General features: G+C 39.7%; 3 protein-coding genes across 3 annotated transcripts; 2 read left to right on the top strand and 1 right to left on the bottom strand.

Annotated features, from left to right (window-relative positions):
* The first annotated feature begins 154 nt into the window (after nucleotides 1-154).
* LOC125211329 (uncharacterized) lies at nucleotides 155-5,427 on the top strand. The gene is made up of 6 exons (XM_048111061.2): nucleotides 155-523; nucleotides 1,225-1,514; nucleotides 1,733-1,825; nucleotides 1,896-1,967; nucleotides 2,084-2,200; nucleotides 4,278-5,427. Exons 1-6 carry the CDS (start codon nucleotides 238-240, stop codon nucleotides 5,268-5,270), a joined length of 1,851 nt encoding a protein of 616 aa, XP_047967018.1. The 5' UTR covers nucleotides 155-237; the 3' UTR covers nucleotides 5,271-5,427.
* A 1,872-nt stretch (nucleotides 5,428-7,299) lies between these two features.
* Nucleotides 7,300-10,802, bottom strand: LOC125211330 (serine hydroxymethyltransferase 3, chloroplastic-like). The gene is made up of 12 exons (XM_048111062.2): nucleotides 10,667-10,802; nucleotides 10,002-10,248; nucleotides 9,635-9,830; nucleotides 9,361-9,535; nucleotides 9,161-9,278; nucleotides 8,963-9,075; nucleotides 8,738-8,860; nucleotides 8,478-8,582; nucleotides 8,303-8,389; nucleotides 8,100-8,207; nucleotides 7,845-7,917; nucleotides 7,300-7,748 (listed from the first exon to the last, which is right to left on the bottom strand). Exons 2-12 carry the CDS (start codon nucleotides 10,216-10,218, stop codon nucleotides 7,474-7,476), a joined length of 1,590 nt encoding a protein of 529 aa, XP_047967019.1. The 5' UTR covers nucleotides 10,219-10,248; nucleotides 10,667-10,802; the 3' UTR covers nucleotides 7,300-7,473.
* Nucleotides 10,803-12,181: 1,379 nt separating this feature from the next.
* Nucleotides 12,182-14,680, top strand: LOC125211332 (uncharacterized). The gene is made up of 3 exons (XM_048111064.2): nucleotides 12,182-12,508; nucleotides 13,505-13,663; nucleotides 14,161-14,680. Exons 1-3 carry the CDS (start codon nucleotides 12,227-12,229, stop codon nucleotides 14,515-14,517), a joined length of 798 nt encoding a protein of 265 aa, XP_047967021.1. The 5' UTR covers nucleotides 12,182-12,226; the 3' UTR covers nucleotides 14,518-14,680.
* Nucleotides 14,681-14,977: the final 297 nt, after the last annotated feature.

The following is a 14,977-nucleotide window of genomic DNA, read 5'->3' as shown; positions in this document are numbered from 1 at the left end:
GATTATTTTTATTCAAATTTGAAAATTCAGTTATCAATTATTCACTTACTCTGAATTAAATATCGAAATAAGTGTTAAAGTGAGCCATAAAATCTTGCCACAACCTTTTTGTCTATTTTCCACCGTACACATATAAATGCACAATTATACGGTTATACCACCTCATCCCTAATTCTCTCTCTTCTGCCCAATCTAGGGTTTTTACGTCTCTCCTTCCCCCTCTAATTTCCGGCAGAAATGGCAGATGAGGCCGCTTACGCTACCGGAGGCGAATCGAACAAGCGCAAGTATGATGATTCCCCACCACCTGTGGGCCGCAGGTCGACGGGGTTCTCGTCGGCTCCCGATTCCGCCGCACCTCCGCCTTCGTACAGCAACGTTCCGCCGCCAATGAACGAGATCGAGCTCGCTAAACAGAAGGCGCAGGAGATAGCTGCGAGGCTTTTGAACAACGTCGACCCTTCGAAGAGAGCCAGAGTTGATAACGGAGCTGGCGCCGGTGGATATGATGCTGTTGATACAGGTTGGGGCTTTTTTTAGAATAAGCTTATATAGCATGATGTGTTTCTCTATCCCTCACATTCTCTTCTGCTCAGCTCTTATTGCTCTGGTGGAGTGTTTGTGCATTTGGTGCATATAGTGTACGAATTTTTTATGATCACTCAGTTCGATCGAGCTTGCACTTATAGTTTATGTATGGTGATTATTGAATTCCAAAATATTTGTTGGCATTGTTGCACAATTTTTTTATTAGTTTCTAACAATGATAATAGGCATCCTTTTTTTTTTTTTTACTTCTGTGTTTTTGGTAATATATGTTACTCGAGATTTTCATATTATTAATTGTGCAGTACTTGGCATCAGTGTGTAAACATGCAAAATATTGGAAATAGATGTACTCCCTCCGTCCGCCATTAGGAGTCCCATTCATGGGCGGCACAGGTTTTACGAAATGTTAAGAAAAGTGGGTGGAAAAAAGTTAGTGGAATAGGGGTCCCACTTGTATATATTAGTTTTAAATAAAATGTGAGTGAAATGAGCTCGTGGAAGGTGGGACCCTATTACCATTTATGGTAAAAGTGAACCGGGACTCTTATTCGCGAGCGGACTAAAATGGAAAAACGGGACTCCTATTCGCGGACGGAGGGAGTAGCTGTTATTGTGATTTTCTAAATGGCTGAGGATAATTGAGGGACGAAAATGTGTTATGTACTTTGGTTGTAGGTGTTAGCCACAAACATCCAGGTTTAGGTCTTGGTGGTCCAGCACAAAGTGCTTCATATGGTTACCCAGGTCCGAGCAAGAAAATTGATATTCCAAATGGAAGGGTTGGTGTGATAATTGGCAAAGGTGGCGAGACTATCAAGTACCTCCAACTACAGTCAGGAGCTAAGATTCAGGTCACCAGAGACATGGATGCAGATCCTAACTCTACTTCAAGAGCAGTTGAGCTCACAGGAACTCCTGATCAGATAGCCAAAGCAGAGCAATTGATCAATGATGTTCTTTCTGAGGTATATTCATGTTAGCAAGCTGTTTAATACTACCTGTTTGTGTGTTTGTCCGCCTTCTCTGCTTAAGGATGTTTTATTTTGACACCCTCATGTTAACTTTAATTCGGCTTCATATATCTGCTCTGTGGTCGTGGAAGTTTGAGAAAGCAATGTGCCAGGTCACCCATATTTTATTTGATGAATTATCTGTAGCAACAGTTTGCTTTTCAATGGGACAGGCTGATGCAGGTGGTTCTGGAATAGTCTCCCGGCGGTTGACTGGGCAGCAATCTGGGGCCGATCAATTTGTTATGATGATCCCTAATAATAAAGTATGGATGATGTTGTTGATTGGTTCTTATAATTATTTTGCCTGTAGTATTACAATGGATAAATTTTCAGGTGGGACTTGTTATTGGTAAAGGAGGTGAAACTATAAAAAGTATGCAAGCAACAACTGGAGCTCGTATCCAGGTAGGGTTGCCTGAACTATTTTACAAAATGCATTATGCTGATATTCGGTTTTCATAAAACTGCAACTTTCTGTATGAACTCATCATAATACCAAGGTACTTTCTCACATGCTACAGGTCATACCTCTTCATCTCCCCCCGGGTGATATGTCAAAGGAGAGGACAGTGCAAATTGAAGGAACTAGCGAACAAATTGAAGCTGCAAAACAGTTGGTTGAAGAAGTTACCAGTGAGGTTTGTTCAATGGTTGTCATTTATATGTTGTTTGTTATGTTTATGTATGGAAAAGAACTGTTTATACTTCCATAATGATATTCCTGAGTCTTTGGGTTTTGTCTGTGTACATTAACATGTCACCCAATATGTTATTGTTTAATATGATACCATGTTGGTTTTCTATATGATTGCATTCTTCTTGTGTTCGTTGAGATTTAAATTTCTTGGGTTTATCGTTGAGTCAAAGTCTGTTGTCAATTCACAATTAATTGAAGTCTTACATTTATTTCTTCGTCACTGTGTTGTTAATCAATGTTTTATTACCCTACTATACATCCATTATCAATTTAAAATGTATCTGACTTGTAAGGAGAAGATTACTCCTATTATTCTCTCCAGCCTTATATTATATTTCTGGCCATATCTCCAGCTGAATATATTTGAGATAAATTGCAATATATCCCGCCTGCCTTCCCTATTTTGCCAATTTTGGATATAGAGACTTACAGATCCTTTTGCCCCTGTCAAAAGGAATCTTGGATTGGCGAATTCAGCTTTTACTGCTCTTCATTCCATAAGGGAGAACTCTGTGGTACATGTTCTTATTTTTTTGGTTATGGCGCGGGTTGTAGTTCCTGGTTACTTTCCACTATAGTGTATGTAGTATCTCTGTAGTATTTTGGGTTTTATGAGCTCTTTAGGTATTATTTCCTCGATTTTGGTTACTTCCTGTTGTCTTTGTCAATAGCTAGATCAGTTTTTGAAATTTTTAAGGATGTTACCTATATCCTTCTTTTGATTCATTGCATATCGGATATCTGGTTTGTATGAGGCAGGTTTTGCACGGTTCGTCTCCATTAAGGTAACTAAGCAGCATATTAAGCTTCTCGTAAAATTGAGGATATTTAAACCTTTTGTAGTTAACCATATTTGGATGGTTAAACTTTTAACTAATATTCAGACTGCCACCTCTTTCATGTGCTGGATCATAGTACATCTTTTAGTTGATTCTCTTATTGGGGACTATAATAAAGGTTAGAAATTATTGGTGTTGCCTCAGCATGTGCTTTTATGATATTAAATCCATCCAGCATTAAATTGCTTTTTTATATTTGGGAGGATCTTCTCTCTATAAAAGCTTGGTGTTTGGTTATCACGGTGGAGGCATCAGATAAATATTGTACTAACTTGCGATAAGTCATTGTACTAACTTGTTTTCTGGTATATGATACCTGTGAGATTTGACTATGTCAGTATTTATGGACTTAATATTCTGTTGCTCCATTGTCATACAATCATATCTGTTTGTTTTTATATGTTCATGGGATTTCGCTTGAAGAAACTGTTCAAATAATTTGTTGTTGTGAGAATCTAACCTCTATCATATCGAACATGATTACAATTCTGTTGAAGGAACAGTATAATGTTATATTGCCCGCTGTGAGTTAGCTACTAGCTGTTTATTATATTGTTCTTATCCCCTACCCCAAGATGATTTGCTTATTGTACTTGATGAGGTAAAGTTGAAAATAATGATATAACATATCTTGCCATTTCTCCTATCCTGGTTCTATGTTAGTTTTTGATCAAAGCCTTTGAGTTGAGTTGCCAATATTGAGTAAATAATAGTAGAACATATTTCTCAGCTTCTCGTTTTACGGATGTCTCTATTGATTCTTCACCTAGTAACTGAATGGATAATCCTATGTTATTTAGATAAAGTTTTCCTTGTATATACTGGATTTTGCTGTGCACCTGTAGTTCTGCTATAGATGTATAGCATCTGCTATTTTGTTGTACCCATTCACTTCGAATAGGGAGAGGATGGGCTTCAGCAGGAGTTATCCAATAATACGACTCAACAAGTACGGTATGTAGGTGTCTAATCTTTGTCTTCATGCAACTCTCTACGAGTGTAGTGCTCAGTATATGAGGTTAATATGTTACTTGTTTGATCTTGTATATATATATGTTGATACATTACTTTGTGCCTCGCTTATCATTTTGAGTTATATGTTAATTTTTATCCATATATTGTTGCTAGTCTTGTTGAAAAATCAGTTCTAGGTTCATTTGTCATAACAATTTTGTGCAGAACCGCATGAGAGGTCAATCGATGTCTGGAGGGTATTCCCAGCAAGGTTATCAAGCTAGGCCACCTACTAACTGGGGACACTCAGGCCCAGCTGGGCAACAACCTGGTTATGGCTATGTCCAGCCTGGTGCATACCCTGGTCCACCACAATATGGCATGACTCAACCACCGTACTCCGGTTATCCTCCTCAAGCCGCATCCGGTGGGTATGGAGCTGGCTGGGATCAATCATCAACTGCTCCTCAAAATCAGCAAGCTGCTCAGGGAGGTGGCTATGATTATTACAACCAACACGCACCATCCCAGCAACAGCAAGCTCATGGGGGGCCTGCTGCCCCGACCGATGCTTCGGGATATGGCTACAGTCAGGCCGCCTACAGTCAAGGACAAGGCGGCTACGGCCAAGATGGTTATGGTGGTTATCATGCAGCTCAATCTGGCTACGGCCAGCAACAGCAGAATCCCAGTGCTGGATATGATCAACAGCAGCAAAGCTACAACTCTGCGTATCCAACACCCGATGGTCAAACTCAAGGCGACCCCAATCAAGCACCTGCGTCTGCGCAGTCATACAACGCCGGTGGTCAACCCAGCCCAAACCCAAATTATCCACATCAAGCTTCCAGCCAGCCCGGTTATGGAGCACAGAGTGGCTATGGGACCCAACCACCTTATGGAAACTATGCGACACCTCAGTCTCAAAAACAAGGCAGTCAGCCCACTGCATATGCACAGCCTCAGCAATCACCTAGTGCACAAGGTGGTGCATATGCTCAGCCTGGCTATCCTCGTTCTCAGCCCCCTCCTACCCAGGCTAGCTATGCTCATGCAGATTCAGGTGCCCAGCGACCTCCATCGTCCGGTTACCCAGCAGCAGCAGCTCAACCTGGCTACGGTCAACAGCAGCCCGCACAATATGGTAGTGCTTATGACGCCACCCCGCCTCAAGCGGCCCAATCCACTGGGGCTGCCAAAGCATCACCTCCCAGTTGATTGAGTAGAGTAGAGTCAAGACGTGTTTTTCATGCTCTTATATTGTTGTATTTGTTATGGCTCGTATGATATTGTGTTCTAATTAGGTTTCTAGTGTACAATGGATCCTTGTTTTTGTTTTACTGAGTTGCAACAACTGGAAATTGTGTTGAGCGCAGATTTCTCATCTTAGCTTTGTTTTTCAAATATTATTTGGATTTTCTAAGAAATTTGAGTGTATACACATTCACAGAAGTTTCTACATCAAGTTAGTAGTAGTAAATGAGATAAGGTATTTTGCAAATTTGTCTTAAAACAAGAATAAATCAACATAGTTTCTGCATATATTATGGCTTGTTTCTTAGTTGGACACATGTAGCAAATAGAATACTACAATGATATAATTATTGCTTCTAATGTTGTCTACTGCAGAAACACAAAAAACAAGCGCAAATGCAATAGAGTGCTTCGGGGGATACTCAAGTCTACAAAGACAAGCACAAGAAACATAGCAACAAAATTGCAGTGAACTTATCTGAATCGAATTGATGTTCTCTTCATCCTTGAATAAACGAAAATGGTCGATTCCTCACATCAATTCCACGAGGAGCAAAATAAGAAACTCTCCGAGGAGTTATAATTACCTGTTCTAGTTAAAAAAAATCCATAGGATCGTAAAAGAATCCATTAGTCCCTCATTTATAAGTAGTTCATCTGAGTGGTTACATACGCGATTCTTGAATGCAGATGTGACAAGGAGGGCGAAGATTGTATCAAAGATGAGTTCGATCACAAAATTCTTTTGTGCCTTGTCTAAGCTGAGGGGGTGGCATTGGAGTTGGATATAGCCAATGCAGAAGGCAGGCCTTCGAACAGGGACGCAAATGAAATGACTGATTCAAGAGCCACTTCTCTATACTCCATGAGTTCTATTGTGCTTGCTCACAAAACTGAAACTTGACGGCATAGCCACTAGATTTTAGATGAAGCAGTGATGGAGAGAGACATTTTTCAGGGGAAGCAACTAATAATGATCTTAGATAGTGTTAGGTATCATTCCAAGGCTATTATTACAATCTACTGTATTAACCTAGTTTTTCTTTTGTATTTTAAGTCAGTTTCTGATTTTTTTTTGTTAAATGATTCTCATTGTGTCATGCCATACAATGTATGATCATTTCCAGTTGCTCATGCATTACTAGGAAGAAAAAACATGATGCAAATCACCTTGATGCACTTTTATGTGATTATTAGGACAGTGGAGAATCTATGAAGTTGGAAGCGAGAAATGAGCTGAGCAAAGGAGACACTCGTGCACAGACCGTGTCTAGCTCCCCAGCCAACCACATGCCCGTGCAAGGACTTGAGTCTCTGCCACCAATTCAGCTAGTAAGACACGGCCCGTGTGCAACAAACCAGAGAGGCAGGACACATGGCCCGTGTGTGGTCTCGTCACTAGTACACGGGCCTTTAGGAAATTGGCTGATCAGCAGCTTCAATCTTATTTGCTATTGATGGTATAATTATATTTGAAGGTGGAAGCAAGCAGGGAAGCCAAGTACAGCAGAGAGGAAACAAGCAAAGAAGAAAGGCAGAGAAACGTTTTCCATTAACGAGCGCATTTCAAATTAGTTGGTTATTCCATCAGCTTCAGTTGGGGCTGTTCCTGAGCAACCTCCTGATTATGCACAACTACACGAAGGGAGAGGGCATCCGCAACACGACAGAGTACATGGTGGAAGTGGCGATGGCGGGCCTTGAGGTGGACCCTAACATCTTCCTCGAGATCCACTTCCCAAATGCCAAGGTGCCTAAACAATGCCAGGAGACAGAACACGACCCGCCGGATGCTAGCACTGTCCACGCTCAGCAAGCAACATGAGCCTAGTGGAAGGCTCGATCGATCTTGGCCACGTTGGCTTTAGGCATGTCAGTCACAACGTGAACTCACTCCTCTAAGAGGAATTCTCAATCATTTCGAGGAATTCTCAATAAGAGGAATTTTGTGTTCGTGCGTGCGTGTGTGTGTGAGAGAGAGAGAGAGAGTGCATGACTATCACAAATTTTGGATAAAGATGAAGAACACAATGTAGCTTCGAGAATTACAACATTCAAAGCAACAAAACCGTGGAGTTGTTTCACTGTCTGATCAAATGAAAATCAAGAAAAAGACCTAATTTAGAAAAGGGCAAAGTGAGGAGTACAATATATGCCTCATTTATGTTCACAGGCCAGGAATGGGGAATTGAGTTGTCAGTGCCTCGACTCTTCTTTGCAGATCCGACACCCGGCTGGCCAATGGGAAGCTCGGAGAAGTCACAAATTTCATGAAATCTTGGAGCTTGGTGCCTGAAGCGGACTTCTTTGCTTCCAGAGTGATCTGCACGCCTTCGTGGATGAAGTCTGCTACTGAAACAAACTCATTTTCACTGAATCCCCGGGTAGTCATGGCAGGTGAACCTATACGTATGCCACCCGGCACTAGTGCACTTTTGTCACCTGTATAGGGAGACAAGGGAGTAAGTAACAGACTTTAAAAAAAGTAAAGGAACAGATACAGTAGCTTGATACAAGAAGTCGAAACTGTACACTTACCGGGTACGGAGTTTTTGTTGAGGGTAATAGATGCCATGTCAAGAATTTTCTCCACTCTAGCACCATCAATGCCCTATTCGAACAACGATGTATTAATATAACAGCCTACTGCTTAAAGCCTTAAACTAAAGTGGAAATTTAGAAAAACTTGGTCAACTACTAGAACATGTGATCGAGGTGATTAATTGGAGATGACTCAAGTTGCGTGTCAAAGGGCATAATACTAAAGGAGAAAGATGGAAGTTTCATGCTTACTAAGGGACGGAGATCCACAAGAACCAGATGGTTATCACTCCCTCCAGAAACCAATTTGTATCCCAACTCTGTTAATCGAGATGCTAGAGCTCTGCAGTTCGAGACCACCTGTGGGGGAATATCAGTATCAAAATGTGCAAGCCTTTTGCTGACTACGATTATTAACTTTTACTACTATTATTAATATAACTCCAAGTGCATACCTTGCTTTGATAAGCCTTGAATTCTGGAGATTTTGCATGCTTCAGACAAACAGCAAGGCCCCCAATTGTATGATTATGTGGACCTCCCTGCCCAAATTTACAAGTGGATCGTTAGACCAAGAAAAGATTGATATCCAGTAACACAATGACCAACAAAGCCAGACTATTCACAGACCTGCAATCCTGGAAAAACGGCATTGTTAATTGCAGTTTCTAGATCAACTCCCAGAACAGGTTCCTTCTTGAAAAAGATCATGCCACCTCGAGGACCCCTGAGAGACTAGAGAAATGGAAAATAAACAATTAAATGAAAGCCTACTCAAGTTAATGCGGCACTGTGGCAGCGTATAAGCTCAGTAGATGTGATTAAGACAATGTGTCCAATTTTCTGGGTCAAAGCTTGTACAACAAGACGAGATAAGAATCGACATTAACCTTGTGCGTTGTTGTTGTTACAATGTCACAGAACTCAAAAGGATTAGCTACAACAGACGCAGAAACAAGCCCACTGATATGAGCCATATCCATCATAAGGAAAGCACCTGCAGCATCTGCAATCTTCAAGTTGAATCAAGAAAAATAGTAGATGTTAATACCATCAAGCAGACAAGAAGAGGTAATATAATAGAATATCTGAATCATTTACATGGGAATTTGTACCTTTCTCATGCGAGGATAGTCAAAATCTCGAGGATAAGCACTAGCACCTGCAATAATAAGCTTTGGACGGAAGAGGGCAGCTGTTTTCTCAAGCATATCATAGTCAACAAGGCCTATGTAAACAAAATTTCAAAGCTGTAGTTAATATGTGAAAAGTGATCAGCCCTAGACCATACTAACGAAAGAAAATAAGAAGACCTGTAGTCTCATCCAATCGATAGGGCATTGATTCAAAATATATCGAGGTTCCAGAAACCCGTCTCTTGGCAGTCATGAAACCATGTGACAAGTGTCCACCATGCGGTAAATCCAATCCCTGATGTCAATTCAAAACCATCAGAGTAATTGTTAGCTCTAAATGCATGAAAAGCAGAGCAAAGTGCCTGAATCTCATTTACCATAATACGGTCATGTGGGTTAAGAACCGCTGTGTAGACCTCAAAATTAGCAGGTGAACCAGACAACGGCTGGACATTCACACCCCATTTATTTCCATCCAAGTTAAAAGCTTCCAGAGCCCTCTCTTGACAAAGAGTCTCTAGTTCATCAATGAACTCATTGCCACCATAATATCTGAAGCAAAATATGATCTCATAAGTCGAATACAAGCAGAATGCTAAACAATGCGAAAGTGTAAGTTGAACTCCCCTTATAATTAAATTCTAATCATACCTTTTTCCAGGTAACCCCTCAGAGTACTTGTTAGTGAGGCAAGAACCAACTGCTTCCATCACAGCTCGAGAAGTAAAATTCTCTGAAGCAATAAGTTCCAAGCTTCTAAATTGACGATTCTTCTCCTTGTTAATAATGCTGCGAATCTCTGGATCAACTTCTTCCAAGCCATTGTCCACAAAGCTGCTCCCAGCTCCTAATCATTTCAATTTCCAAACCACAAGAGGAAACAATTAGTTTGTTCAATCACTTTACAAAGCATAACAATTGAGATGCAATCCATCACAACAACACGTGCAGATACAAGAGAACGGAAGGAAAATGATGATTCCAATTTCCACAGTATCTTGTTCTACAAAAGCAATACCTCCAATTTCAGGTACAGGAACAGATGCAGAAGAGGGCGGCCTCCCAGTGACTAAGCTCCCTTCAAGTTGTGATGATCTACAAGGCTTGAACGAACTCATTCTAACATGACTCGGGCTTCCAATGGTACCCGTCCAGTTAGAAGGGAATGCTGATATCTTGGTTCCAACGGGCTGCTGAATGGAATTCATGATTGCAGAGCCACCACAAACCTGCATACTCTCTCTCCCACAGCAGTGAAATTTTTCCTAATTCAAATGAAATATTCCATCAAGAAGACAATTGTTTCAAAGGCCTCAGTATAACCTCAGCTACCTAACATCAACGTTTACGTGTACAATTATTTCATATTAACACAATAGTTTGTCTTCAATTCTCTGAATTAAAGTCTCAATCCAATCCAATCAATCACAATAACAATAAGCATATTCATTTCAAAGAAGATAAAATACTAGTACTCCTTTTTAAAAAAAGTTAAGATGCCGACCAGCTCAAAATCAGCAGAGTATAAACGTTCAACTCTCGAAGCTAACAGAATCAATAACCCGAGGAAAATAAATGAAAATGTAAACAAAGCCAAAACCTTCAATCGTCTTGCTTCAGATAAACGAAAACAGCTAAAGAAATAATATAAACAACGAAAATTTAGAAAAACGAAAATAATACTTATTGAGCTAGGCAGCAATATCTCCTTGTTGTATCGAGACAGAAATGATTCAGTCTCTGATTATGCAAGTGTGAGTGACGAAATAAAACCTAGGCGCTGCGTAGTTAAAAGCGCGCGCCGCTCAAAAGTTATTTGGTGTATTAATTATTTACACTTCATTAGTACTCCTATTACATTTTGTAAGGATCAAATAATTTATTCCATCAGTCCGTCTTAAGAGAATATGCACTTTAGATTCGACATTTTTAATATAAATTTGATAATTTAAGAGAAAGGTAGAGAGAAAAAGTACTTAAAGTATTACTCCATCTGTCCTAAAACGCTTTACTTTTTGGGTTGTCCTATTAAAAATAAAATGTTTCTTAAAATAGAAATAAATTTATCTCTACTTTTCTCTCTCTCTTACTTTACTGTTTCTTCTTTAACTAACAAAACAACACTACATAAAATCATATGTCGAAAAGCAAACGTTTCATATTTATTGGACGGAGGGAGTATTTTTTAAGGATCAAATAATTTATTTCGTCTGTTCGTCCTAAGAGAATATGCACTTTAGATTCGACACTTTTAATATAAAATTGATAATTTAAGAGAGAGGTAAAGAGAAAAAGTACTTAAAGCATTATTAGTGCAGAATGAGTCTCATCTTGTTATAAAGAATTTATTTTTAGAATTAGAAAGTAAATATTCTTAGAGCATCCCCATCCGTGCTCTTAAATAAGAGCACGGAGGTGGGCCCGGACCCACTTTTACTCCTTGTCCTTAGGCAAGAGCACGACACCCACATCCGTGCTCTTCCGCAAGGACAAGCTCAAGGGTCCTACTATTCTATTATTTAATTTAAATACTTTAATTACTAAAAACATTTCTACAATTAAAAAATATATTAAAATATAAAAATTACATAATTAAATCCTAAAAAATAAAAAGTACATAATTAAAATTCTAAAAAATAAAAGTACATAATTAAAAAGTGAATTTTGGGGTGAAAATTTGAAAAATAAATTAAAAGTGTGTAGAAAACGGATATAATTTATTGAGAAGTGGGAAAATATTTTTTTATAATTAAAAAATGATTTTTTAAATTAAATTCAAATTTTTTAAAAAAATTACAAAAAGAAACGAAATTGCCGTTGGCCAATCGTGTGCCGCCATGTAAGGCTGCTCAGCGGCACGGACGTGCTCTTAGCTAAGAGCAGCGCCGTGCCGCTGGCACGGACGGACAACTCGCAGCGGCAGACGGACGAGCTCGTGCTCAGCGGCACGGACGGACGCCACCGCTGTGGATGCTCTTATGAGACGGACTAAAAAAAAAAGATTACTGTTCTAAAATTTGTCATGTTTTAATTTGAAAAATCTTAGAAAATATAATTGAAAAAATTAGTTGTAGGAGTATGAGATTTATTATAAAATTGATAAAAAAAAAAATGAAATGTGATAAATTACGTAGAAGAAATGAAATTGAAAATAAGTGACGAAACTTTGACAATGCTAAATTAAAACAAGCCCCTAAATTCAGCATAAAAAACCCAGAAATTAACCAGAAACTCCAGCGAGAAATGGAGGTCGCAGAGGTCAGGAGCTCAAATCCACAGCCTGCTGTTCACGGCGGTGGCGGATACACTCTCCCCGCAGTCCGATTCTCAAACGAGGACATACTATTTTGCATTGATGTCGGTCGCGAAACGTTGGCGGAGATGAAGGTGAACGGGCCCAACGGTCGCCCCTACACCCGATTGGAGTCCATAAAGCAGGCAATTATGCTATTCGTCCACTCCAAGCTCACCATCAATCCCGATCACCGCTTCGCATTCTCCGCCCTCGGCAAATCCACCTATTGGGTACCATTTCTGTGCCCTTTTCAGTTATAATTAGTTGATTAATTACTGCGCTGTAGTCGATTTTAGGGTTAAATTGATTCTGTTGGTAGGAAATTGGAAGCTGCACTGCAACTTTCACCTGTTAGCTTAGTTGGTGAGAGTTCACATTGAAGCATAACCTACGTATCACTTGAATTAGTGCCTGATTACCTTTGTTATGGTGAAAAATTACGTATTATTCTGAATTGCAGAAGAGCAACGGTTATGATTCTTTTTTGAGCTAACAGGTTTTAGGATTGGGATTTTTTTTGTGTGTGTTTGCTATCTGGTGCTAAGGCTGTATGTATACTGAGTCTATGATGTGTATCACGAATTTATAAGATAACAATGCTGCGCATTTGGTGTGAATGTGTGCTGCACAGCTTTAGATGCTGGGGATGTTCACAATGCTTTTACTTAACCCACCAATAAGATATTTTCAGATGCATTCTAACTTCTAAGTCTCTGCGTATAGGCTGTGCAAAATTTTGTGGTGGTGTGTATGCATTTTTCTCTGTTTGAGTGGAATGGTTGTCACATTGATGAGAATCGCACAACTGTGGTAGTGGTTGTGATCCATGTATGCTAGAAATCTGTGTGTTATCAGTTTTGAAAATGTTAAATGTACTGGGGCATAATTTACTCTGCCGGTATTTTTTTTCTTTTGATGGAAGATGAAATTTGCTGCACGATGCATGTGGATATAAGAGTGGCAGTTTGGGTTTAATGTTGGAATCAGGAGGGCAGGGTCATGATATAGATTGAAGTAACTTGAATATGAATCTTTGTTATCTGGTATATACGATCAAGATGTGATCATTCGAATAGGCATCCTTGATATTAGGTAGCTGAAATATCCAGCATGAATGCTATGGTCTTTGCTCTTTGACACGATTTGTCACTTGTTACAATTTTGTTATCTATGCTACTCTCTTGATCATATTTGCCTGATTTTGTCCTTTTTGCTTCATTGTGAAGCTTCGGAAAGAGTTCAGTAGTGAAGTTGATGCAGCACTTTCCGCTCTCCGAGGTCTCTCAGTGGATTCATCCACCAGCCATGCAGACCTCACTCAGCTTTTCAAAGTAGCAACACACGAAGCAAAAAAATCTCGTGCACAAAATCGGATATTCCGTGTGGTAAGTGACCATCATGAACTCACATTATCCTCATATCTTTATGACACTGAGCAATCCAACCATCTCCACCCTCCCCTCTTTCTTACTCTATGTCTGCCTGAAAATTTTCTGAAAGAGCATTTAGATTGCTGGAGTTGTGGGATCAGTTTTCCATAAACACTTATTATGCAGAAATGGTAGGATGATACTTCACAGGATACTACTAGCTGTCTTTGGAAAAGAAGTTTTGTAAGTGGTCCTCATTCTCAGTCATTTCTGACAAGTTTCAAGCATTATCAAATCTTTTCCATAAAAATATAAAATTTGGTCTCATTTCTGTTTCCTTCATGTTATTTTCTAAGGCGATATCTGTGTTCTCTGGTCTTTTTCTTCAATATTCACTTAAACCTAAATTGAACCTATTCTGGTCCGTGAATCATCTCCAAATTCTCATATTTCTTGCTTCTGTGTCTATTGCCACAATGCTTATGCATAATCTTTTGGCTTTCTTGTTTCAGATCTTGATCTACTGTAGGTCATCCATGCCGCCACAATCCCAGTTGCCTTCGTCTCTGAAGCTCTTCACCTTGGATGTGATGTACCTCCACGACAAACCTGGACCTGATAACTGTCCACAAGTGGTGTACGATACACTAGTTGACGCACTTGAGCGAATCAGTGAGTTCGAGGGCTACATCTTCGAGAGTGGTCAAGGACTGACGCGTGCCCTTTTCCGTAACATGAGTCAGCTGTTATGCCATCCTCAGCAGCGTTGTATTCAGGACGAGCTGGACCTACCCAAGTCTCTGGTGAAGAAGTCTCCTGCAGCTGATGCATCGCAAGGGGATGAAAACGCAGTTGTCTCCATCCAGTGATGCAGAAATGTAATTAATCAAGAATTCTAAGGTAACACTATATTTTGCCGTCAACTTGTCCTGTATGTTTCTGCACCAAAATGCTGTGATTTATCTTTCTGGATTTTGTTGTCAACTATGATGATGCAGCTCTAAATGAAGTAAATTTATGTAGTGTTTGTTAGATTCAGATTCTCAATCTCGTAAGATGCTCGAATCTAGCACAATGCCTTTTAGCTCCGGCTTCTCTATTGCATAATCGTGCTGATTGTGATATTACATAACCTCGATGCTCGAATCTAGCACAATGCCTTTTAGCTCCGGTTTCTCTATTACATAATCGTGCTGATTGTGAATTTGTGATATTACATAACCTCGATTGTGGACGTGAATATTCAGATAAGCATGAGCTGAATGCAACTCTTTTATGTCGAGGTTATGTAATAATAGCACAACACATATAATGAGACATTTAATGGTG

This window comes from Salvia hispanica, chromosome 3 (genome assembly GCF_029641045.1).
Source record: "Salvia hispanica isolate PSC_SH4W2 chromosome 3, Shi_PSC_v1, whole genome shotgun sequence".
In the NCBI taxonomy this organism is placed as follows: Eukaryota; Viridiplantae; Streptophyta; class Magnoliopsida; order Lamiales; family Lamiaceae; genus Salvia; species Salvia hispanica.
Note: the sequence above shows the minus strand (reverse complement) of the source record. Positions and strands in the feature narration are given on the sequence as shown.

Coding starts and splice junctions, on each gene's coding strand:
- LOC125211329 (XM_048111061.2), top strand. CDS start 238: ATGGCAGATGAGGCCGCTTACGCTACCGGAGGCGAATCGAACAAGCGC. Junction 1,515..1,732: donor TCAATGATGTTCTTTCTGAG/GTATATTCATGT, acceptor TCAATGGGACAG/GCTGATGCAGGTGGTTCTGG. Junction 1,826..1,895: donor TGATGATCCCTAATAATAAA/GTATGGATGATG, acceptor ATAAATTTTCAG/GTGGGACTTGTTATTGGTAA.
- LOC125211330 (XM_048111062.2), bottom strand. CDS start 10,218: ATGCAGGTTTGTGGTGGCTCTGCAATCATGAATTCCATTCAGCAGCCC. Junction 8,861..8,962: donor ACTATCCTCGCATGAGAAAG/GTACAAATTCCC, acceptor TTCAACTTGAAG/ATTGCAGATGCTGCAGGTGC. Junction 7,749..7,844: donor CAACAAAAACTCCGTACCCG/GTAAGTGTACAG, acceptor CTCCCTATACAG/GTGACAAAAGTGCACTAGTG.
- LOC125211332 (XM_048111064.2), top strand. CDS start 12,227: ATGGAGGTCGCAGAGGTCAGGAGCTCAAATCCACAGCCTGCTGTTCAC. Junction 12,509..13,504: donor TCGGCAAATCCACCTATTGG/GTACCATTTCTG, acceptor TTCATTGTGAAG/CTTCGGAAAGAGTTCAGTAG. Junction 13,664..14,160: donor AAAATCGGATATTCCGTGTG/GTAAGTGACCAT, acceptor TTCTTGTTTCAG/ATCTTGATCTACTGTAGGTC.